The sequence below is a fragment of the Malurus melanocephalus genome, unplaced genomic scaffold (genome assembly GCF_030028575.1).
Source record: "Malurus melanocephalus ecotype Western Australia unplaced genomic scaffold, MMel_1.1 scaffold_6, whole genome shotgun sequence".
NCBI classification, from domain to species: domain Eukaryota; kingdom Metazoa; phylum Chordata; class Aves; order Passeriformes; family Maluridae; genus Malurus; species Malurus melanocephalus.
The window spans coordinates 871,939-898,677 of record NW_026623238.1 but is presented as its reverse complement, the minus strand read 5'-3'; the positions used below and the strand labels follow the sequence as shown (position 1 = coordinate 898,677).

Below are 26,739 nucleotides of genomic sequence, written 5' to 3'. Positions count from 1 at the left end.
TTATAGGCAAGTTAAAAACACCTTTAAAACATAACAGCATGCTGCTTTTGCAGCACTGCTGAGACAAATAAAAAATAAGTAATTATTAAAATATCACAATCACAGTGTAACTAACAGTGGTATTTTAATTTTACCATACACCAACACTTAGTTTATGGATCTGTTGAAAAATAACACTTTTTAAAAAATATATATTTTGGAATAATAAAAATGAAACTCACTGACAATGTATTATAATCTGAACCAGGAAAGGCAAATTTAGGAATACTGTAGCTATCCACTTTTAGGGGTGTTCTCTCACCTTAACATACGGGTGGTTGGAGGCATAACTACTTCTGCATTGAGGTAAAACTATTCCCTTGAATGTGTAACCAAGGTAGGAAAGAATAAAGTTCCATATTTTAAATTCTTAAATTGAATAATTTATTACAACATCTTTGAATAATGCTAGATTACCCATCTTACACTATTTTTCATCCAATACATTTTGAATGTTCTCTTCTAACTTCTAGAACACATCTGAGGTCTGGGATTTAAGAGTAACTACCTAATYACTACTGTAGCATTTTGACACCTTTGTCACAGTAAGACACATCAGCAGATTCTTCATAGAAATAGTCAACACCACTGGACAAAAGAAGGTACAAAGAAAAGATGAAAAGAGAACTGAAAAACACAGAGAAAGGCAAAAGATGCATAGGCAAATACTCCTTAACTTATTGTGATAATTGTTGCACCTTTAATATGCAGTGTTGCACTTTTCTGATTACCAGTCTCTAGGCACCCCGTTTCTCTATTTTTTTTTGTTGTTGTTGTTGTTGTTGCAGATTACGTTGTCCCAGTTTTCAAGCCTAATCTGGCTAAAGCATGGACCACAGCTATCTATTCATACGACATAGTGTAGTGAAACCTAAATAAAAATCCAGCCTGGGGTGCTCCTCCCTTAGAGAACAAATGGAAGGAAGAAGATTGTGCAGAGGTTTCTTTTGCCAAAGGTTTGTTTGGAGTAAGGCGCTGGACTGAGTCACTAGTAAAAAAAAAAACTTTCCTCCAGAAGTGGCCCTACCTCAGATTTCAGCCTGAAGTCAAGTTTTCGATCATAGCCTGCAGCAGAATAACCAACAAAGGTTGGTTTTRCAACAATGTGAAAGAAGCCTTTATTTGCCACTTAAAGTGTAACCAACAGATTCTGTTTTCACTTTAGGAAGCAGGAAGCTTAAGTACTCTGAGAACAGAGCCTCACAGCCTTTGGGTGTAATGTACARCTGCAGGGCTCAACACCAGCCTCCTCTGAATATTGAGACAGGCTATTTTAAATGTATTTATGCACACTATAGGTAATGACAGTTTGTCAACTCAAGGTTTACACAATATTTATATGRATATGCACGTGGGTTCAGAAAACCTAAAACCATCTAAAACCAAGACCAGGTCTAAGTCACTGGGCACACAGATGATGATAAAGTGGAAAAATTTGCTTCTGCACATTTGTATACCTAAAATGAGCAAAATTATGTTTTAAATATTTAAAGTGACAAAAATGGATTTGATGGTAAGATTTTGTAAAAAAACCTACAAAAAGCCCATTCTGAAACAAGTTTTTAAGAAATCTTTTTTCATTTAGTTTTGACCATAATAAGCAAGTGTTGCAATATTTGCAGTTCTAACTTTGCAGGGTGACTTTGTGGATGCCTTGATTTCGTGGTGTTTGCAAAATGTCTAGGTTAAGACAGCAAACATGTCAAAAATCCAGCCAGATGTAGCATAGAGCAGCTGCAGCCTGGGTCACAGGMAAGTAGAACCTCTGTCAAGCTCTGCACACAGGGTTAGCTGCCTGCAGGAACTGTGTGGCAAACCTTTGCAGCCACAGATGGGAACATTCTGACTAGAGACTTCTCCACTGCCATCCTCTTCCACCATGATTGTGAAGAAGATGAAGACTGAGAGTGCAGACTAGCTGAGATGCAGACAGATCTGGTAATCTTACGAGAGTAGGCCTAATTCACTAGTGTCTGCTTACTTGTTCAGAATAGCATTTAAATACTTACCRAAGTACATATTGTCAAATCATTTTTAAACAGAGAAATTAAAAAATATGCCCAAGTGCTGTTCAGAGTATTATTRGACCTAAATAAATACATAAAGGCTAATCATGTAGTGAAATGCTGCACAGAACTAATGTGGATTTTTTTTATACAGTCTGCATTTTTAATTATTAAAATACTTAAATTTTATTTCCGTCTGTTTTTCCCAACACTGATCACTTTTCAACATAGAGGGTAGTGTTTCAAAAATTTCAATGAAAAATGGAATTCTCAAGCCTGATTTCAGGAATCAATAAGAATTACAAAGTGAAACATTTAAGGGAATATAAAGCCTAAATTATAGTAACTTGTGCTTTTAGATTTCTTTATCTTTCAAGGCCAACTTATAAAGTTGAACATGTGAAAGTTTACATATAAGCAACAGTTACACATTTGTATACAAACRTGAAGACACATTTGACCACGTATTTAAACAAATTGTGAACAATTTGTTTGCAAAGCTTCTGAGAGAAAAATCTTCATTTTGTTAAAATCACTTTTGATATGAATTAGACAGGAGGTGACAAACTCAAATGTCTCCTCTGCATCAGAGGACATTTTACCACTATCCAAATCGATGCCARCAAAAGAGGCAAAACTACTTAGTGTGCATCCTGTCATACAAGCTTAGCATTTATATTAATATTACTTATTCCCCCAGGGGAAACTGAACAAGTTCTTTAAGTGTAAAATTCTTCTAATAAATAATATACTATATTGGCAAAACTTATACCATAAGCCAGTGTAGAGCAGGGAATGTACTAAGGTCTCTTCATRGTCTTCTCACTGAAGTGTGATTTGTTATATGGAGCATACTGAAATGCATACCAGTATTTTTAAATGCAATACCTTTTCAAATGCTACCAATYATTGAAATCTTGTCTACATGTCAACTTAAGGAATGGCCAGGGAAGAATAGGCTTCCTGAATAACAAGGGCATATCTGTAACTGCGAAGCTAAAAAAGCCTTTTTGATTACAACAGTAGTGGGMACCACTGAAAGTATTATTTAAATACATATCTCTTTCATTAATACAGAATCATAAAAGTTAAAAAAGGTTAAGCAAGCGAATAGTTACTATCAGGGTGACTACATTTATTAACTAACATTAACTCATCAAGTGCCTGGATGAACTGTTCACAATAGGCAAATATCTGCAAAGCACCATAGAATTATGAATGATATGTTGTATTAACTTTTCATAGTGTGCTGATCTGCAATACAGGAAACACTTTCACGTTTTGGATATACATTAGTTAATAAGTTAAGAAATACTTAAAACCATGTTTCGTTCATGTCCAAAACATATATAAGAAATATTCTTTCTACAATTTTTCTCAGGAAGAGCAATAGTAATCACTGCCATCCTTTCAAAATCAGTATTATCAAATGATGTGAGTAAAACCTAAAAATTATCTAAAAGCGTTGGGGCTGGCTGCTCTTGACTTTCTGACTGAATGGATAAAAAGGATCCAGAGTGATAGCAAGGCAGAAAATGAGTAAAGCAGAGKGAAAGCAACATCAAAACCCCAGTTTGACTAAAATCAGATGCTCCCATTAAAACAAATCACCTCTTTCCAGAGCCCCCAAGAGAATTCATTTGCATGAAGAGTGGATTTTTGTTCAAAGTACTTTTATACTTAGCAATGACATTTAAAGGGTTAATTCCAGGACACTATACTTTAATTCTGTAAAGAATTAATTGTCATAATTTTCTTCTGTTGCAATAACTTAACRTGTTCAAATAATGAAGAAAAAAAGTTCACTTCCAATTCTGAAATCCGTATTTTGCCACCTGTGCCCAATGAAAGCATGAATGTTTTTTCTYAGTTGTTTTAAGTTCCACATACACAAAAGTTCTGAACAAAACTGTACCTCTGATTTCACTCACACTGAAGTACCAGTCTGCACTACCCTGAACCTGCTCATTTTCTGGAAGTCTTTACAATTGTTTTCATATTTCATCAAGAATTAGTAAGCCTCCACAGCACACATGCCTAGATAACTATATAACAGGAGTACCAGAACATAAATAGGAAAACAGCACATTGTACTGGCATCCAAATGTGTTTGTTTGAATAGATTTGGAGACTGCACCAATAAGACAAATTTAAGTTCAAGAGCAACAAATGCTGAAACAATCAATCCTATTTCTACTTACCCACCCAGAAATGCGCAAATCAAATTTGTTCTTTTATGTAAATGTCCCTTTAAGTACAGAAAGCAAAAAAATGTCTTTCCTGACTCTGTATCTAATAAAGAAGATGAAATAAACTAGTGTGCCCTTGCTTATTAACAATAAGAAAACCACAATGTGGTGTCAAAGAGGCATATGGCAACCACAACCCATGTAAGGGAAGTCTACCGGGGCAATCAAAGTAAGGATTTAGAAATCAGATTATTTTATCTTAAAGATAATACAGCTGTCACTGAAACAATGAATATCCCTGCTCATCCGAATAGACTCATCCATTCTCATTCCATATTCAGTTTTCCCTTTCTGAGTAGATTAATTAGTGCTAACCTACATATATGGAAAGTTATGTTCTCCTTCCCCTCCTGCAGTTTTAGGCAAGGAGCYAAGGGCAAGACGCAGATTTGTGACAGCAAGGAGACAACTCTGACCTAACTTAGCCTCTGATTCTTTAGGGAGTAYTCTGATGATTTCTGCATGGCAGTATCCCCAAAGCTGAGGACCATCATTGCACTTCTGGTGGTAAGAATACTCATCCGACTGGTGCAAGATATTTAAAGAAAACTTGAAGTTTCAAAATATTATGACAACATTTTCTCCATAATTTGCTAGTTATTAACCAGCTGCAGTATTTTTCTCTGSTATATTTTTTGTATCTGGTTTAAAATTAAAAATAAACCCCATGTGAATTAACATTTTGTATTTACTTTAAAAAATATATGAAAATACAGAATATATGCAATTAAAATGTAGCCCTTTAACAGTAGTACTCTAGCACTGACTATCACCACAATAAATGGTCGGGAATAGATATAATCACTGCATTGTTTCCTTGACACACTTCAGACAATCAGATCTTCTTAAGGATTTCTTTCTTTCATTATGTTACCCAGAAAWATGRTATGAATTTGCATCTAAAATYCTAATTTAAAGAAAAAGCTTTTCCTCAAATTCACACTTCTTTGGATAAAGGATCATCAATTATCAAGCATATAGAAATTGGTTATGGTAGCCATTTCATGTTTGACTACCTAGGTGGTGGATTCAAGGTAATTTTGCTCTTTTATACTGAAAGCATCATCAACTAACTGATGCCTGCAAATTCAAAATAACTTTAAGTATTAAAAATCACTTTTTGTAAAACAGTTCTATTCTAGAACAAATATTTCTGGTATATAAGGGCAAAACTGCACTTTCATGGAAATCCCAGTGCTTGCACATTGTCTTCTGTGCCTTGTGGCAGCCTTTCCCCCTCTGGCTGCAAAGACAAYTTGGCAGTGTTTTATTGGGTTTAGGTACTTTAAAGTAAAAGAAACCTACATTAGAGTTATCAACCCCTGGAAAACGTAAACCTTGAGGTGTTTTTAATCCATTCASAAGGGCCATTTTAATCCATTCAGAGTAATTATGCTCTTTATCAAAGAAAMCTAACTATAATTTGGCATCAATGTTTACAGTTCTGTAATGTACTGTAATAGTTTGAGATACTTTAAGAAAACCCTCCAAATACTGAGATGCTTATTGCAATTCCCTTTAAAAGATTCCAAAGTCTTCTAGTGACTTTGCATTTCCTATTTTTATCTTCTTTACAGCACATAGTGTTATATATTTGAAATACACTCTCCACATAAAATCAAACTTGAAATACCCACTTTAGAAACAATATTTCAGTAAATAGAGGGTTTAAGGCAAGTCATTCAGTTGGAAAAATTAATTTCCATTTGTTAATCCTAGATTGACACAATTTTATTCCACCCCATCAGTGCCTTGGGATACACAACGTACATTCAGCAAAGGGCACACATATGACCCTATGGACATACGTTGCAAGTCCTGAGTGCCCATTGAAATAATGGTAATATCTTCATATAAGGCGTGACCCACAGGGACATGGCATGGGAGGGGTTAATTTGTTTTGTTTCCAGTCTTGCTATTGTATGTGATTTTCCTAGGTAATGCATTCTTTTCTTACTAAATATCTTTGCAAACAAATACAAACCCCTTTAAAAGGTGCTAAAAATGGGTTTCTGAAAACATACAAAATATATTCATCATAGTATTTCCTCAATCACTGTTTTAATGCTTGATATCTGCAGSTTATTTCTTCTTTCTGACTGAAACGATTATTTGTTGTGGAATAATTGTTCTTTTGCAAAAGCCTTTCTTCTTCTAGTTTTCTGGACCACACAGGCTGGACACTTTCATTCTTTTTGCTTCCTTTTTGAGTTCTTTTCAATGGAAATACCAACAACACCAGGATGCTGGCAATATGAAGACAGAAATAGCAGGAGCTAAAAAACAAACAGAAATCATAAATCAGTAAAACTCTGACCACTCTTACAGATGTACTTTGCATGCAAGGTAAGAAAACATTAATATTCCCTTTAAGAAAAGTAAAATAAGGGGAAAATCAGAAATTAAATCTTCCTTCACCCTATTTAGTACTATAAAAAGGTGTAAAGTGAACAAAAGGCTGCTTTCCACTTTTATCATGTTTCCCTCATTTCTGGGAAGTCAATATCTAGTCATGCTACAAAATAGTTCAAAGGAAAAGAGTAATTTCAAAGTATCCTGTGATTTTGTTTTTGGTTAGTTTTTTTTCCCTGTCCCCTGAAAAGTAAGTCTGTTAAGAYAGGAAAATTTGAGCACACAATGATTTTTCATACACAAGACACATTATGTTCAACCACTAGAAGAGAAATACAGTTTGCTCAGCTAACAAATCAATCTTATGATTATATCATTAGAATGGATCCAGAAATCTTCTGCCACTGAAAATACTTCTATACCAAGTTAAAGAAAACAGGTGGAATGTGCTTACCTGTAAAAGGTGAAAGAGGGTTTTACAGAGAGCAGTACAAATGGCACAACTGTGTAACTTATTGCTGCTTGAGTTGCCATCCATGTTACAATATCATAACATAGTTTAACAGCAGGAGATTCAATGAAATAATGCCTGATATTGTTTCTTATCTGAAAAAGCAGGTAACACTAAGTTAGCTGAGGAATAAACCTTGAGAGCTCAGAGTTGTTGCGTTGATACAAAAATCATAGGATGAATTTAAATGCTACAGTTCGGTCAAATATCTTTGAACTATTCAAAATGCCCACCAATTTCAACAGGAATCGGCTCAAATTCTCTGCACTTCTTTCAGAATGGGAATTTAAGGATTTACCAATTTGAACAGAATTTAAGTATATGAATCCTACCCTAAATCCAATGCAAATTTGCACTGCTTGTCTGAATGAGGCAGACATTATGTTCTATCAAGCCATTCTGTRAATATAGAGGGTTGGAGGAAGTGAAGGCCAGAATGCTTCTGACAAAAGCTTCTATACAGTAAGCCATTTTCATACACTTGTTAATAAAATATATTTAAAGACAAGCAGGGTATAAATTGAAATAAACAAAATATCAGTTCTAATTACATATTTCAGGAGTCTTAATAACTTCTATCAAGTGGGATTATTGTAAAATTATTCAATTTTCTATGCTGAGTCTTCTTSTGTTCTAAAATTCTGCTCAAAAGATTGAATATCAAATGTATTTTAAAATCCCAAATCCACAACCCACACAGGTTTGGGTTCAGTCTTATTTAATTCTATAATTAAAAGATAGCAGCAAATCTTTGTCTCTCCTTCCTTTGACTGAACTGCTATCCTTGCTCACACTCTCATGTGCTGACAAGCCAAGATGGGCTCGGTTCARCCTTTGACCCAACTCGGTATCAGAGTTGCCTCCTGCAGGTCACCTGCACTGAAGCAGTCCTCTGTGTAGAACTGCACACCAGAGTACACTGTTTAGCTTCCTCAACCCTCAGTTTCTTTAGAATTCCTCATTCCAAAGAACATATCCAAGGCTGGCTCCCACTGATTAAATTCTTTACATCAAAAAACACTTTTTACCCTTGTTGTTCTTCTTATTCTAATTGCCCTGTAGACACCACATTCCCACTCAGTGTTTGCTTAGTTACGCTAAGTCAAACAAGTAATTCTAGTACATACCCTTCATTCTGCCATCTTCCCCCAGTTTATTCCTATGGTCACGAGCAATGATTTGCTCCTGAGTTCTGCAGAACTCAGATTATGCTTCACTAAASTTCTTGTAATCTTTTATTTCACGACTTGAATAACCACTTTTAAACACAAACCTACGACTGCYACTAGTAAACACCTGATGATGAAATGTGTAATGATTAAAGGCAGTAAAATAAGTAGGATACATGCTTAGGCATAACAGAAGAAAGTGTGGATCAGAGCTGCCAAACTTTGTGGTTACAGGYTAGTAGAGTTAAATAATAAATATGCTGAAGTAGCTCTAACACATTAAGTAAGTTAACATTAGTACCTGTTGATAGAGAAACTCAGAATTTTTTTACTAGCCTATTGATTGATACATACGAAAYGTGAATATAATGTAATCTACTAGAGAAGCCCAGGATGAAGGGCAGTGAGCACTCCAATTTACTGGACTCATCTCACTAAGTAAACAAMTTTTATCTCTGAACTGTCCCAGAACCTTGGCTTTTGCACCAGCCCCTGCCTGTTAAAGGTCAAAAGTTCCCTGTGATAGAGTCTAGAAGGAGAAGAAAGCTGTATTTATTATAAAGAAAGGAGTCAGTTCTGTCAAACAAGGATTATACCCACATTTTGTGAAGAAAAAGAAGCATCTGTTTTGAAGCATTTTATTGATGTAGTAACAACCTAAATCTGAAGTACCACCTTCCCCCAGCTATTATGGAAACATGGAGCAGTCTGCTTCATTTCTCACTCTCCTGGTTCTTTCAACAAAAAAGTGCTCTGTTATGCTGCTCYGATCTGATGTGTCATTTGTTCCTCTTTTCCACTGAGTGACTGATAAACCTGTCTCTGTTCTTACACAGCTTTCTCAGGCAGAACTGTGAGAGATTTCTTGGCAGATTTGCTGGCTCCATATGGCTCTGAATAGCAACTGCAAAAGCTTGTTAACGTGACTGYGCTACTGGTTGGCCAACTTGAAATAGTAACTGCACTAGAGATTTTAATGTGCTGCTTGAGGGGGAACATTTCTAAGCTACCATCCTTACAATAATACTGGACARAAATTAGGGATAAGGCAGACTCTAGAAATATATTGCATTAGCACAAATTTTAAGGTACTCATCATCACCGATTTTTTCAGAATTATTTTAGATAACATCAACCTGTTCAGCATGCCATAGTAATACACCATCACTTAATACAGAGTAGGAGCTTCCACAAAAGATAYGCTACAAAGATGTTATAGGCTGTATACAGTCTTGTTTGTTTCCACCCATCAGGCCCTCCTTATAATTCTTCATTTCCATTGCTTTCATAGCTAAAAATGTAAACACCACTATCAGATAGATTGTGTATCAACAGTAAAGGGAATATTTGGACTGCAGAACATGATCAATTTGCTTTTACAAAACTTATTATTTAAGAAGATTCTTGGTTGGTACTTACAGCTCGTGCTGCTAGTGTCATTAATACTCCTGTTAAAAATGTTAAATAATATCCTGGATAAACCCCATGCCAGATGGCAGAAAGGATGAAGGTTTGGATCGTGGGGCTGAAGGTGGCTCGCTCGTAGCACACTCTAGCAGGTCAAAAACAATTCAAGGTAAGTAACATGAAACACATCACCCACAGTACCCCCAGCTATCATTTCTACTTTTACCAGTTTCATCTCCAACATGTAAATTTCAATGCAACTGCAGTTTTTTATTATTTAATAATGTCATCACTATATCATGGSTTACAGAAAATGCTTAAAACTCTTCACAGCTCCCAATTCCAGCCCTCAGTGCTTAACTGTGCTCAGTGCCATCACACACAGTCCTTAGTCCTAATGAAGTGACACACAAGCATCCAAAGATGGGTGTTGATTTTAATAAGGGATCTTGAGCCATCCAAGAATGTGTTTGAAAAGCTGCACTGGAAGACACAGACCACCCCCAGACTCTTGGGATGAGGCAGGTATATGCTTTCCATAAAATAAGAGCAGCTTACAGGAGCAGGGGAAAAGTAACAACTACCTTCAAATTTGAATAATAAAGAGACTGCAGCTGAAAATGTGTCTGTGTGACACAACTAGGTGAGCATGACGATGCAATTGTAATAAATACTCTAGCACTGAGAGAGTATCAAATAAGGAGAATGCTGAACTCTGTGTTACTTGAAAACTGAGACTCTCAATTATTAGACAAGGTCCTATGGTAAGGAATTCTAGAAGGAAGAAGGGAAAAAGGAATCCGAGAAAAGTGCTTTCTAGAAGACAACATTATATGACACAATGACAAACCATCATGATGTGGAAGAATGATAGGAAACATGGTAAGGTCCTGATATGGCTTCATCAAGAGTTCTTTAATGTCTTTAATGATCTGAAAACCAAAAAGCAATAGGAAATATGGAAACAGGTACAATCTAACAAAGCAAAAATAAACACCACGAGCATTCATGAACACAAATCTATGGCTAACATACAAAAATGAGTTTTAACTAAAAGGTGTATAAACACCAATATGTAAAAAGGTTTTATAACCACATAGCAAGTAAAAGAAAAAGAGAGGAGAACCCACATCTGTTATTCATAGAGGATGACAAGCTAATGATACAAAGAGTCAAAACATTCACTACTGATCTAACTGCTTTACTGCAACTTCCATATATAGAAAAGYTTACTGAAACCTACTGATGCAGTCGATGTTGGAGAACAGAAGGTAAAAAGACAGGATCTGAACAGGGGAAGACTAAAAGTGTAATTTACTAATTTAGTTTATTCCAGTCAAATAGATGTGGTAAGTTTTATATTATGATATCCCTTCAGTGGGACATGAGCACAACCCTGCCCTCTTGCTTAAAGGGCTTCACTCACAGTGGCCCCTAAGATGWGAACATGGGACATGAGTAATATACAAAACTATCTGAGGACATTCGCCCAAAACAGATCACTTTAAGGAGGAAAGCAACATTGGCCAGGCTAAATAGTAAACAAAGAATTTCAAAGAGACATTTTTGACAAAGAATCTGTCAGCCTCAGGAGCAGCAAAGCATTATGAAAATTTCTGATGAGTCAGGGAGMCATCTTGGAGCAAAATACTTCAAATCAAAAGCTGGTTTGACACAGCCAGAAGTCACCCCACCAACACCATGRCCTCTGTCTTGGCCAAGACAGAGCATCCCTGGTAGACACAGAGTAGCTACATCTGGATGGGGACTGTCAGTGCAGGTAATAGTCCCTCATCCCTGTCAGCTACAGGCACATGGATTTGTGCCAGGCTTTTCCAGTGGACACGTGAAACCAGTGGGTTCACAGCAAGCACATCTCCCAAAGGCACTGCACACAAGGCAGGGCTCCGCAGCCCACASATCCTTGGGAGAGGAGGTACAGTTTGCACAAAGGTACACGTGTGGTTTATTAAACCACTTGGGATTAGTTACAGAAGTGTGCTTAGAAATGTTTATTACACCAGAGCACTAAACACATAGAAAATGTTACATGTTCTAGTATTGCAATTAATTCCAAATGTATACGACTGGTGGTTAATGATGTCTCATTAATGAAGTAATATGTCTCCATTAATAAAGTGATGTGTCTTCAATCTTTATTTGATTTAAAGTACTGAAATTGTCCCCTGAAAAGCATTCAGGAGTGAACAAAAACGAAATTAACCAAATATTAGATGCATCAATGCAAGTGAGGTAAGACATAGTACAAGAAAAATCATCAGTCTTCAGTTTCAAAGAGTAAACTTAAACTCTTCCATGGATTTGGCAATAATAAATCATGTTCATATGCTTCACTTGACGTTCCTAAAACCAAACCAAGGAAATATGGTCATCACAAGAGGTTGTGAAAACCTATTCAAATATAGGTAGTTCAGGTTATCTTATTCATAATGCTCTAGAAATGGGAGGATGCATCATCAACTGTTCAACAAGGTACCTTGTTGGTCTGGTTCTACAATTTCTTTMCTAACTTAGGTGGTAGACTGAGAAATTTATTTTTTGACCTTGTCTTCCCTTTCTTTTTTGAGGTGSAAGGTGGGATGGATGAGATTGGCATTGTTTTCTTAGTAGAAAGCACTAGAATCCAAATGATCTTGGCAGGCTTGAMGGATGTTCTGAAATCAACAAGATGAAGTACAAAGCATAGAACATCTAATAAGAAAAGTGGAAGACAAAAACCAGTACTATTCCTGTAACATTGCTGAAAAAGTGTAGCTGAGTATGAATCAACAGTATGAAACACTGAGTATCAGCAAAGCATGAATCAACAGCAAATTGCTGCAAAAAAGAAGACCGATTTAACACCCTTCCTAATACATCACAGTATTACCTTAAAATAATAATAACTAATTCACTCAAATTAATCAACTGCCTCTAGAAAGCCAGGAAACGACCTTGAAGGTCTTAGGAGAAGTACTACATCCACTCTAAAAGACAGGAAGTTTGGAAAGATGTCAGAATTGAGCAGCAAGAACCACAGAGGTTTTGTGAACATGACCAAAGATAAATGGAGGGGGGGGTTAGATGGTTTCTTTGGAAAAGAGGAAAAAAAAAGGCTGAGGGAGAACATAACAGCTTTCCCAGTCAAGAAACATTATAATGATATATATTGTTGATATATGCCACTATGCAAGTAGTATCTATTTCAACTTACATGCTGTAACAGTAATGCCTCTGAATTGCTGTATATTATGATCTACAGTAAATGTTTACTAAACCTTTCTGTGATCTGTAGCTCCATTAACTGTGTTTTTCACAAGTTTGTTTTTGTAAACAGGGTTTACTGATGGTTCAGCTTCTCTTAAGAGAGTATCAGAAAGGGACAGAACAAATGATGATGTCTGGTTTTTCATGTGAGATAAATGGCTAAAGTTTTAGGTACTTCTATAAATAGCAAAAAGGTGAGGTATTACAAGTGGATGTCTAAACTAATCCATGAGCTTGTCCTCTACTCAAATTGTTGGAGCATTGCAACTAACCTAAAGATTAGTCCCATAATATATACTCTCGACCATTATTTATGGACCATATATATAACCAATTAAAACAACCTTTTACTTGCAACAAAAATTTAAAAAATATCCACCACTCCACACCCTTTCACTGTGACAGCATCAATTTAGTCCTCAAGGATTCTCCTACTTTGTTTTAAAAAATACTTATTAAAGGAGATGCTGAAATTTTTCTTCATATCTTCTTTTRTTGTCATACTGAGCAATTGATTTGCTTTTTTCCCAATTATTAACAGAAATATTATCCTTCTTCACCAATAATTTTTGTTTAGAATTAYTCAATTTAGGAGATTTGAAAGTTCRTTGAAATACAACCTTTTCCAAGTATGTTTTAACACTGATAAACTTCTGTTCTCTAACTAAATAAAAATAGCTAAATAACATATTTGCTTTTTGAAATGCTACATTTCAATACCTGCAAACATGCAATTTTTTGTTGACTGTCCTAGCAATAGATTCCACTGACTATTGAGCSAACCAGAATAAATACATAAAATTCAATTTCTTTTTTCAAATTGGGTGAGCAAAATATTTCGTGATGAAATTAAGGAAGAAAAAGCACACATTATGAAGAAATTTGATGGAAGAGACATCCTGTTGCCAGCTGTCCTAGAATAAGGGGTTAAGTCCTCTAAGTGATCCCAAGATAGGGATCTCAGTTAAACTGGCACCTATGGATAGGAGAGCAACTCAACAGTCTGACAGGAAGAAGGGAAACAACACCCACATGCTACTCAAGAACACTTCTACTTTCTCGTTACCACAAAGACGCAGAATTATATAGTTCACAGGGCACTGTACCTGTTCCCCAGACAGGGAAAAAGAGTGCTGCTGAGAGAGATTGATTTGCAATTTTTGCTGACAGCACATTGTAGGGTTTGATGTCTGTCATGCACTCATAATGGAAGGAGCACAGAAAGTTCTGTCACAGAACGCATGGAAGTTCCTGTATCACTCTGTGGCTAAAAATAATGCAGAGCTTTCACAGGCTGAGATGTACATTTGGCCTGCTGTTTTCAGTGACATGCACTGGCTGAATGCTAAGAGAGGGAAAAAAGACACCCCCGCAGATTAACAGTTTTAGGTTCCCTACGGCCCATGAAGAAAAAGAGTTTCTATCATAACCTGAGRGTTTACACTAAGGGAGAAGCCCTAAACTCACAGGCTTTAATTCAAGTGTTACAAGAAGAATGTCCCGTGCAGTTGCTAAACAAGCGATGCTTTGTGGGGGTAAACTTTAAATGTCATATCATCTTCAAAGAAATATTTATCTAAGACATTTTAGTGGAAAACAGTTTTCTTTAAGAAATACATACCTTTTGAGCCAAAGAGCTGTTTGGATATTCCAGTTATCAAGAAACATCTTGAAACTTGTGGAAAACTGTAAGATAAAACAAACTAATTATTACTGTAATTGTACAGTGTCACTAAATCACTAAAGAATTTTCAAAATTCTTTTGTACAAATTATAAATCCTCCCACCCAACTTTGTGATGAGTTGAATAAGTTATTTACTCAACTGCTTATAACCACAAAATATTTTGGAAGTTGATTGACAAGCAGAACATGTTCAAAGCAGACTATTTTCCATCCTCTTTTAAAAGGTGTGAACACATAATTTCTGACTTAGAACATATTCACTATCTTAAGGCATGAATGCAGAGGAAACGTTACTGAAATTAAGAGCAACTACCTACATGGGCATGTGGTTTTTTTAAAGAGACAAACCTCTATTTGCTGGATTCTCAGATTTGATATTAGATCCCAACGTGTAACTCCATTTTTATCATAGCCTCTAAAACCAAACCCTGCTGCATTATTAATTGCATCTGCTGCAATGAGACAAAAAGAAACAAATTAATTATAAACTGTCTGTATTACAAATTGTGCATCACACAACATGTAGTTTGTTCAAAACATTTATCCCATTTTAAAGGCTACGTTTATTTTTTCTTTAAAATACTGAGGATCACTTGAACAAACAGAAAACAATCCAAGCAACACACTGGCTTCCAACTGAAAAACTTGCACAAAAGCATAAGAATGAGAGGTAACACTTCCTAGTWCAGGTGCTCCCTCTCTCCCATACCACCTACTTAGACTTGCTTGAACAATCAAGACAGAAAAACAAAGTCAATGAGATGCATCAAGACCACAAAACAGTGGCTGGTTGTAATGATTTGAGACAGCAGCTCAATGCTCAGATGCACATATTTGGTCTTCATTATGCAGCCACAGCGATGTTTAAAGCATAAAGATTAAATTCTGTGAATCCCTCCAAGCAGGTGCACATTCACAGCACCTCACACAGTGCAGTGCAAACCTAACAGAAGAAAACAGTAATTTTCTAAGCAATGCAGAGCTTGTCAACTTCCACTAAAGGCCACTGTTACAACACCTCTGAATGCAAAGTATTTACAGTGCATGCCAAAGGTCAGATGTTCTAAGCAAACAATGTTTTTTCCCTAGGAGAAAAAGCTGCTACTGTCATCTAGACTACACAAGAAAATACAAGGGATCTCTACTGCCTGTCACTTTCAGTTATCACCTTTGGCTGAGCCTTCTTAGCTCAGACATTACAATTTCCTCAACTCTGCTTTTCAAATTAGGATGGCCATACACAAGGAAGTGGTTTTGAATTTATAATATTTTTACTTTCTTGTGTATTTAAAAAAAATCTTTGAAAGCAACAAAACTTCCTGCTTTACATGTGTTTGATGTCAAACACTGAGCAATGGTTTTATGCTCAATTAGAAACAGCTGGAGACACAAATTCCCTAATCTTTTGCTGGATAGAATGCAAAGACTACAACTAAAGTAAGCACTGATTTTATTAACTAGCATTGTAGTATTCATTTTAAGTAACTCATTTCATGAACACATTTAAGTGTAAAGAACAGTAATGTACAACTCAAAGGTGTWATATCCAGTAAAACTGTTAAAACCCCTCACATTTTTCTCCTACCATTTTAAGTTTAGATGAGACAAAGTGGAAGGAAGAAAGCAAAAAAAAAAAAAAAGCTATCTAACAAACTAGAAGTACAAGCATAGTTTATTGTCTTTGGTATTTACAAAGGAAATGCCAGCTCTACACCACGAGCAAGTGCACAAGGAGGAATCCAACTGAAATATTAATGGCAGAAAACCCCCAACTAAGATTATTCACTTTTCAGATGACCACTACTACGTACAGATGAAAATATGGGTGTATAAGAGCACAACATTCAAAAGTATTTCTTTCCACAAGCYCCAGAATTACTATACCCAGACAAGCTGAAAGCATTTCATTCATTGACCAGGGAATGAAACCAGCAGCTGTAAATGAGTCATGCTGCTCTGCAACACTACAGCTTTCTTTACTGCATTGTTCCCACAGATTCTCTCTCRAAAGAATTATGAGACAAATATGTAAAATTGGAGAGGAGGAGGAGGAAGCTGATGGAATCTGTTGCATGAGCCAATTCGAAGATGTCAGCTTACTTAAATAAAGCATCTTCCTGTTGTATCGTTTTCTTACAAGTTACATGAAGGGAAATGCAAACTGTTCTTAAAACTATATAATCTATTCAAGTATATTAAATAAGTTACTGAGCATGTTATCCCACCAGTCATTCAAACTTTTAGTAAGCAAAGACTAAAACTGAAGTGTCACCCATCAAATTCTTAAAATGCCACCTACTRTTAGTGACAGTATCATGCATCTTAATTGCAAAGTAATCATTTTCCTTCATGCTTGAATTACATCAAGTAAATTACTAACTAACCACAGAAAGAAGTTAAAATTAACTTGAGATATGCCAAAAATAAAGGTATCAAAATAAATTTTAAAAATCCCCCAAAAMCAAAGAGGATTGTACACCAGTTTAGATTTATTTTTTTTTAAGAGTTATTGCCATAAAAACATTCTTCAAAACACCTTAGGTTTCACTCAGACTTGTAAARGTGATTCAATTTATAAGACTCTACCAAATCTGTGCTTAACATTTCTGCTAGCTTCCGTTTCTCAAAAAGAGTGATGCTATTCAATGTATACTGAATATCTTGAAACACTTAAATGCAATCAGGTTTTCCTAAGGCCTCAAGAGGGCACTGCCACTTTTTAATACATACTTAAGTGTGCATATCTCAGATGACTCTCAATATGTGCCCTTTCTGTTGTTATTATTATATTTTTAAACATATACTTACCTAAAGTCCATGCAAAATAATACTTGGGTCTGGCAGCCATAAGAGACACATACAGGTAGAAAAACCTTACAGGCCATGATGCTGTAGCTCTGAAGTTATCATCAATGTTGTATTCCACAGGCAAAGTTTTTGTAATAGTCATGTGGAAGAGTAAGGACAGCCCACAGATCAAGAGTTTCTGTGCCACGGCTATCTGAAAATTTGAGATGGGAGATTTTGTAAGCTTAATTTTTTTTTAATCTTCTGGAAACAAAGGCAATTTATAATCTTCCTTTCCTACATAGATGTATATGTATGTTAAATTTTCAGTAATATATATACTAGCAACTTTAAAATAATTAATAAAAAATCTCTGTTTTATAGAGCTTCAAGGAATATTTTTATATCAATCAAGTTGTGAACATCGCTTCTCCTGGCTGACACAASAAATCCAGTCTGACTACAGTGAGCCTATAAAAACCCTTTTAATAGCCAGAACACATTTTGCAAGTCAGATTTTTTTTTCTTATTTTCTTGTCAAATTACTGAAGCAGTTAAATTGTTATGATATCATAACACAAAACAGATAATCTAGGAAAAAGTAGTATTAGTGCAGAAATTCAAAACAATGGCAAAGTTTCAGTTTCTTTTCAGGAATCTTTGGGATAATGCAGGTGTTCAATTGCTGCCCAACTCAATACATCAATCATCTCTCTTAGACTGTTACAGCATCTAAATTTTAAACCAACTAAAATACTGAAATTATTTATGAATTTCAACCCAAATTTCAGCCAATCAGTTCTAGATAGACCTGTTTCCCCAACTACAGTGACCAAGTTATCCCATTATATAGGACAAATAATATTGTCACAGACATATAAAGGTGTGTTGTCCAGGTAGGATCTATTCAGATTTTTTCAAAACTCAGCTTTGCTATAACCAGCACAGTAAAAAGTAACTATTTTTAGGAGAACATTTCAATGGTTCTATTAGAAAACACACAGAGCAATATATGCCTGACACTGACTGCTCTAAGTCACTCTGATCCACATGCCTAGGGCATATACCATGTTTTGTGAAAGTCCCTAGTAACATACTAAACCAAGCACCTATAAAAGTGAGCTTTGAGAGCTAATTCATTTAAATGTAATTTTCAAGTTATCTCTATATTTAAACATTACAGTTTTAATTTACATTACAATTCTACAGACAAGAAAAAAATCAATCTACTTTTCTTTGACGCATCAGAACTAAAATATAACCAGAATCTTTCCATGCTTCTTCCAGTACACCTGACCAAACTTCTAAAGATAACATCCTGCTTCACTGAGAGTTTGGCTCCACATGTCTAGTTCCAAAATAAAGGGTGATTCTATTCCATGATACAAAATGGAGCATTAAATGTCCAACTGAAGAGCACACACTTTGGCAAGACACACCRTATCAAAGATTCACCCAGCTGTACAGACCTAAGGAGTGGTACAACCTAATAAAAAAATTAGACTTGGAAAAGCTGTAAAATAATGAGAGTATTTTTGGATACTGCATATATTTCACTTGGCTYATCTCAGAAGATATTTCAGAGAGGATCAGGAATCCCAGCTATTTAAACAAACATCAGCCAGATAATTCAGGAGACAACAACCTATAAATGGTTAAAGCTGGTGTTTAATTATTTGTTTCTACTTGCTTTCCAATAAACTTTATTTTAGTACTTTATTCTTTTACAAGAGCTCAACGTGAAGGGCAATAATTTTCTAAAAGCATTCCTTTGTTATTCTAGAACTATTAATAATCTCTCTTTTTGCTAGAGCTGAGGGCAAGTTCAATTAACTTAACACCTTCAGGATCTKAAGAAGAAATAAATGTTCATAAAATCATTTGCTACTAAAACTAACCGMTTTTAATTCTGGTATGCAGTATTTGACAAATGCAAAAGTTTGATATTTGTAAAGAGCAGAAGGCATCACCCCAAAGTTCTGAAGACACTCATAAGGATTTAAGCCTAAGCCATAATTACAAGTAATGTTCAATTTTGCATGAGAAACAATATTTATAAGCTGGTAACAGTAACATGCAAGTTAGAACATAAGCATGAATATATAGAATAAGTGCTTTCCATCTGAAGATAATCACAAAGTCTAAAATAAATGTTTTGGCCATGTACAAATAATATTATCTCTGTTTAAAGACCTGCTTTGTGCCACTTCCTCTATTGACCAATTTTTCTGTTAGTAAACAGAAATTATTCATCTGCCTATTCCATGCCAAATATGCTTTGTACCTCCCTTAAAATTCTTAACTAAATTGTGGAGGTGAAAACACTTCTTTTAAGGAAAAGCATCAGGGTTTCAACAAAATTTATTCTAAGAAAGAAACAATGAACTACAGGACTCTGCTATAAAATGAACTTCTTTTAAAAAAAWTGTACTACTTCACTCAATAATTATAAATCCCAGCATGCCGATACCCCTTAGAGGGATCAGAATGAGGGATCTTAGTGTCCTTAGTAAATTCTGAGGAGATGAATCTCCTACTTCTACAAAGTCAGGGAGCTGCTGTTTCCAGATTGGTTTAAGCAGAGTTCCTGAAGGAAAGCCAAACACAGGCTGCAATGCAAAGCASTGCCCTGCCCTGCCTCCACTCATTCGCTGCAGGTTTGGCTTGTGCTCCTCAGGCTGAGCCAGATTAGAGAAACAGATCAGATGAAAACCTAGATTTCTGGCATTTTGTTTGGGGTTTGTTTGCTTGAAATTTTTTTGGTGGGAAGGGGTGGTGTTGTGCTGTTTGGTGGGTTTGGGTGGTCATTTTTCACCAGTTTTTTCACAAGTTAAGTTTCAGACTAGATCAAATTTTCTGAATCAGACAACACTGTGCACTGACACCAACAAAATAATTGTTCAATTATGTATTGAAATGCATTTGGTAAAACATTAATTCACTTCCTATTATTTAATTAACCAGGTTAATTAATAAAACCTTCTTTGCCAAGTATAAATGGGCAATCACAGCCCATTGGGATTGCACAGTCACACAGGAGGGTTGGTCAGTTTTTACAAGTATGAAGTAACTTGAAGTTTAATCTAATTTACTCTTTAAAGTTTTCAACATAGCAAAACAACTGTTCTGTTAAGGGATTAAAAGACCGTAAGATGCAGGATAACWTTGACCTCAGAAGAAACAGGATATAAAAATTATTTTGTAACAAAAAGGTAAAAAGACCTGGCTCTTTAGTTTTGATGAACAACTGGGCATACCTGTATAAAAATATCAAATATGATCAATACTGGGTAGGGAAGAAAGTACTTAAATTAGAAGACAGTGCCAGGACAAAACTAAATGTGCATAAATTAGATGGGGATATAAATAGGTTGAAAGCTAGATCCCTAATCAGAGAAAAAAGTTCAGGAACAGCTTTCTAATTAAAGAAATAAAGGTAAAATACTCACAGAGCTAAGACATTTTAGAAATACATTACTGCATAAACAAGTATAACATGYGAAAATGGAAAAAAGTAGAGAGGAACCTTCAAAAATTTTATTTGAATGAACTTGTTCTTAGGCTGATAAAGAATCAGTATATAATAAATAATATTGAACTGTATTAAAGCATTTTATTCTGGGAAGGTTGGTACCCCAGATAAAAATTATAGAAAATTAAGCAAGAACATTGTAATCTGTAGGAAGAGTCTGCATAACAAGCAAGAAAGCAGATATCTGCTGACAGGAATCTTGTATTTTAAGGGTAGCCATAATAAAAAGAAACTTACAAAGACAGATATTAATTTCTGAGAGTTGACACCACTTTGAGCACCAACAACTGATAGCTTGCAAAAAGGCACAATAGGAGGGACATAAGAAGTAAGTTTTAATATGGCGACTTGATTAATTTAACATGCAATGAACACAGCAAAAGTACTAAACCAAGTTAACATCATGCAGTCAACACACAGTATAGAGGAGGAGGCTGGCATGAACCACTTTGGTTATGTAATTATATTTGACAAGAAATGAAACTTATTGTAACTAAGCTCAAGATTTTTTTTTATTTATGACATTAACATTTGCTGATCCCCACTACATTTAAATTTCTTTTAGGTCACCTAATAATTTATTCTTCTTGAAATAATAACAAATTTAAACTATTAATATAAAGTTAATGTTACTTAACTAGAACAAGACAATGAATGCTTTAACTGATGCAGCAAATGCAATAAAATTTTATCATTCATCTTACTCCAAAAGCACACAATACTCACTGGTGTTATAAAATGCAGCCAGATTTCTATTAACACCAGTTGGGAGATGAAGTATCAGGAGCATAAACAGCTTCTCTTTGTTTTTATGTCAAAAGCTAATGCAGCATTAATCGCAAAACTTTCAAGCATCTTAAGAGCAATTGATTTTAGGGAAAACCACTTACCTGAGAGAAGAAGCCATCATAGGTTTACATTTATTTCTACTGACCTTGTCCAGATTACTAGCAAGATTATGTGGTAAAAAGCCAGGAAGTCCTACCAGGCAATCAGTAGTCGTGTGTCCAGAAGTACTGATAAAGGCCAATTTGGTTTACCTCCATTTATWTGCAATGATTTTACTACATAATACTTTTCTGCAGAAATAGGATTTTAGTACACAAGACTTCACTGGGCCAAAACAATGTTTATAAACAAAAGTGTCTCCAACTTTGTCAATACAACACACCAAAGTAGAGCATGGGCCATGTGATRTCAGTCTATGCAAGGAATTCTCCTCGTGTCTTTCACCCTTCCTAACTCGCTCCACAGCTCACTTGTGTGAACTTATGTGCTCTGACAACTCATGGAGCAGCTTCAAGGGTTACCATTCTCCAGCCACTAGTTTACATTCCTGTGGTGCAAGCCACTACAACCACACAGGATARGTAGAATGGAACATGCAAAGAGTCCTCACCCACTTCCCAAGAATGGAAGTGGATGGAAATTCCCCAGCTGATTGGGAAGCACTCCCTGTTGGCCGAGCTGTGGGGCTCCAACCTCTAGATGGTGGGACARGGCAAGCAGCTACATGTGGGAATGCTTTCATCTGCTCCAGCAATAGCTGGCTTCCATAAGATAAGCAGAACATTGAGTAACTGGTACCGGAATTAGCAAAAGCCATCCATGTGAAGTGTTCCAATTGACCCCATGATAATTCCGGCTCTTACTTGTGGTAAGAATTATCTCAGGCACATGCAAATTTAAATGCCTGATACATTACTATTTAAGAGAAAATTAAATGAGTGAAAAAGTAATATTCAGTATCCTGGGCATTAAACTAATTGGACTAAATTTTAAAAGTAACAAATTTTGTGACGTTTTGATTTAAATTCAGGTATTACAATCTCTCCTGTATGGCATGATCAACTGGGCTATCTTCTCTATGTATTTGGTCTCTTCTCCAATAMCAGAACAAAGAGAAAAAAAGAATTATGTGGTTTGGAGTACTATACATAGTGTTACGGCTAGTACATCTTTTACTACACCTTCAGATCAAAACCCGTCTTTAATACCTCTCTACGTGCCCGCAAGCATGAAAAATTAAACTGTTTCTATGACTTTTTCAATTTGTTACATATGACTTGGTTTTTATGCACAGTATATGCTTTGAAGTGAACATGCATGAATTGTTTTAATTTAAAGATGGCTTTTCACCCCATAAGCTTGTTAGGAAGCTCCAATTTAATCTGCTTTTATCCACAAGAKTCAGACTGGAAACCATGGAGAAAACCTGCCCTAAAAAAATAAGCATATAACTTTTTGAACAGGGAACAATTCTGTTGATGAATGAACTCCAGATACAGCTCAGCAGTTATGCCTGTAAATGAAGAGTGCAAACCAAGCTTTTCATGCAATGATTACATAAGCATCAGCACTGCAAGGGTCATACATCTTACATTTGGGGAAGGATCCGTTTGTTCGTATTTTGTGTCTTCCTTCCCATTTGCTTCAGAYTGTTGCAGTTGGTATGATCTGCCTTCAATGAAAGTAATATAGTCTTTGTAAGAGCATAACGGGCCTGCCAGGATACCCATGAAATTACAGTTGTAACTTAAATACTCCAGTAGACTTGGCATGCGTCTGTAATTCAAAGACAAGCAACTCGTGAGATGGATTGTGTAGTTCTTCAGGATTTGCACAGCAGGAAAAGTCACACTCCACGTTAGCRCTTGCTCTAACTGCAGTAAAAACCACACGGACAAAGCAGTTTGCCTGCCTTTTGTAATCACAGCTTGAAACACTCTACACATACACATTTCCTTCCAATCCATACTGAGCATTTTCAGACACATCTCCTGAACTTTGAGTCTCTCCTTGCTCAGTAGAGGTGTTTGMGTGAAGCTGAGCCTGATGAAGGAAAGAAAAGGCTGTTTTCCTAAGTGTTTATTCAACTGTATTAAGTTCTCTATTTTCCCYTCTACAATTGAATCAATAAACAAAGGTTTGTATTAACTGACAATAATTTCAATTAAAGCAAATATCTCAAAACTCCCTTGCCAAAGATGACATACTACTTTGAAGTGTCCTGAATAAAGAAAGGAGAAAAGGTAAGTTAAATACCGAAAAACAGAATTTAACAATGTTCCTTCCCAGCTACTTTATATGTGTACTGTTAACTAGTCTCCTATCTGATATAGTATTACTTTGCACAGGCTACACAGAATTTAGAATGTTTTAAAATAACTATAAAACCTACTCCTAGTGGTATTTCTCAGAACAACAGATGTACAAAYCTAACTACAAATATATAAAAGCATGGATCTCTTTTACGTGAGCTTGTAAACTATGTCTTGAATGTGAYCTGTAGAAATTGCACAGAGCATTAATAAGACACACAAAACATCCCCAAAGCAGAATGCCTGAAAGCCMTACCTTACAGCCAAACACCTCTGTGATGGAGTCAAGTCTTCATTTTTCCGAAACATTCCTAGGGAAGAGGACAAAAAAAAAGAAAAAATAAAGAAAATGTAAACCCCCCCACATTAATTAGCAGTTTCTTTACTCAGCAAAGCAAGCCTCATGCTGCAATGTAATTTAACGCCTCAAGCAGTTTCAGAGSTATTGTGTCACATAACATTTTTGCTGGAGTTGGATCAAACAATTCTTCCTCTGTTGACAAAATCACAAACTCTCATATCATCAGTTATATCCAGCAGTGCCYAAATAAGAAATCACATGAATTTCAGGAAAGCATTAAGAAAGCTTGTAGAAAAAATAATTCTACATTGGGCRAGACTTCGAAGTCTACAGGTTTTAAAACCCTTTATACCCAATTCTGGAAACTGCATAAGCCTCAAACACTGCATTAATCATTGCAGTTTTGATGCATAAAATGAACACAGTCCAAGAGAGATTTCAGCAATTCAAAACTTATGGCAGAACCAAGAAGAGCTCTGCACTGCAAGTAAAGGCTGTGAGCAAGGTGCAGTGAAGCAGGCATGGCAGTAAAGGGTGCCTTTTCCTGARCACTAACAAGAGGCTCTAACCCCTGCTAGCAGAAGGGGGCAGTCCAAGCCTAAATTCAGCAGCAAGACTGAGTTCACCTTCTTACCATATGAGGCGATTTCTGAAATGCAAGTGACCTATTCCTGAAAAATACTCTTCTAATCTGTACTCCCATAGAAGACAAAAGTAATAAATAGGACTTTCAACACTTTCATTGATTATGAAACACACTAATTCAGGGGAACAAAAGAAGTAGAGCTCCCTCCTTCARACAGCCCTGGCTCACTGCCTGCCAGAATGATCAATTCAGCTCCTCCTGCAGCCTTCTCCAGTGGCTCAGACATTCCCACATGCAGCCATTTCCTGCTGTTCATATTTGCATTTTTTCTTTGCCATTGCAAGTACTAAAAAACTTTGTATTTTTAYGCACATAACTTCCTAAAGGAAATTAAGTTTATGGGATCACACTTCAATTATCTTCCTGCATAGCAGTGCTTAAACCCATCAGACAATTTCTACCCAAGTTTGACAAAAGAGTAATACAAACATGAAAACCCAAGGTGCTTTATAAAAATAGTTATTTCTACAGAAGATCCTCCTCCTCTCATAGAAAGCTTGCCTTCAACCCCACTCCTGGTGCCAGTAAATCCAGAGGGGAGCCCTTATACTTGATCCAAGCATAGAGTAAGTTTCAAGTGGAGCCAATTTTTGATATCAAAATCAGTCAGCCTTATGACAAAAAAAAAAAATACAACTGGAGGGGCTGAGGGGAAGTAAAAGCTAATTTAAATCTATGACTCATGGAAACACTTGTTATCTACAAAGAAGATAACTTTTTTGTCTAGTGTGACTCCAGTGTGACCATGATCTACACATACTTATGACTTCAAAATCACATTTTTAGTCTYCAACAAAGACGAGAATACAGAGGGGTTACCAACTTGCCATCTCCTCTCTTTCAATAGGATCTGGAAAAATGCCTTCCTTGGTCCTGATCTTCACAGTGGAAAYTCATCCCCATTCACACCCACTCAAGGMAAGAAATGGAAGAACAAAYTATCACCCCCTAACTTCATGCAGCASCTTCTCTTCCTCATCATTACATTTTCACATCTTCTCCAAGTATTTTACCCTTAAGTCAGAAAGAAGAAGTGATCACCCAGTGTGTCCAAATGAACTTGCTTAAAACCAGCTTAGCCACTAAATAAATCAAGTGGAATATTTCACATCACTGGTGTGGCATGAAAAAGGAGGAAAAAACYCTCAAACCTGAAATAGAAGAATGTAACCACTGAAACATGATCYGTGGTTTTGGAGAGGTAGGAGGAAAGAACTGGTCTATTTAAAACAGGTTTTAGTTATATACATACATACATACATACGAAGTCATTTAAGGCCCAAAGAACCCTGTGAGGAATGTGCTTGCTGTTGGATGTTTAAACATCCAAGTAAGACTCCATTAATTTTTCATTTCCCTATCTCACTAAGGTTTCCCTCCAGCCAGCAGATTCTTTGAGGTCAGGTTAGTGGCTTTCCCTGTTTGGTTTTTTGGTTTTTTTAAATGCCTTCTCAGTGCCTTGAAGGCCCATTTATCATCTTTGCACAGCATGCAAGAACAAGAAACCATTGATCTCTGTCATACTCTTGAAAGCTTTCAGGAAGCTATCATTACCATTTTTGAAACCACAGAAAATATACATGGAARAGGTGCTCTTACACTAATGTTTATTCAATATGAGATGAATTAATATACACACATCCAGTGTTTCCCAGGCCCATGGGAACAGAGAGCTCATAAACCATAG

At 35.9% G+C, this 26,739-nt stretch overlaps 1 protein-coding gene across 1 annotated transcript in view; it reads right to left on the bottom strand.

The window, feature by feature from the left end:
* Positions 1-1,453: 1,453 nt before the first annotated feature.
* The window catches only part of MBOAT2 (membrane bound O-acyltransferase domain containing 2), an 89,818-nt gene continuing 64,532 nt past the window's right edge, over positions 1,454-26,739 (bottom strand). Inside the window, exons 6-13 of the mRNA XM_057371580.1 lie at positions 24,362-24,416; positions 23,386-23,569; positions 17,494-17,686; positions 15,034-15,137; positions 14,622-14,686; positions 9,746-9,878; positions 7,101-7,252; positions 1,454-6,570 (exon numbers count right to left, since the gene is read on the bottom strand). Coding sequence (XP_057227563.1) covers positions 6,348-6,570; positions 7,101-7,252; positions 9,746-9,878; positions 14,622-14,686; positions 15,034-15,137; positions 17,494-17,686; positions 23,386-23,569; positions 24,362-24,416 — 1,109 coding nt within the window. The 3' untranslated portion in view covers positions 1,454-6,347. The remainder of the gene's footprint in view (positions 6,571-7,100; positions 7,253-9,745; positions 9,879-14,621; positions 14,687-15,033; positions 15,138-17,493; positions 17,687-23,385; positions 23,570-24,361; positions 24,417-26,739) is intronic.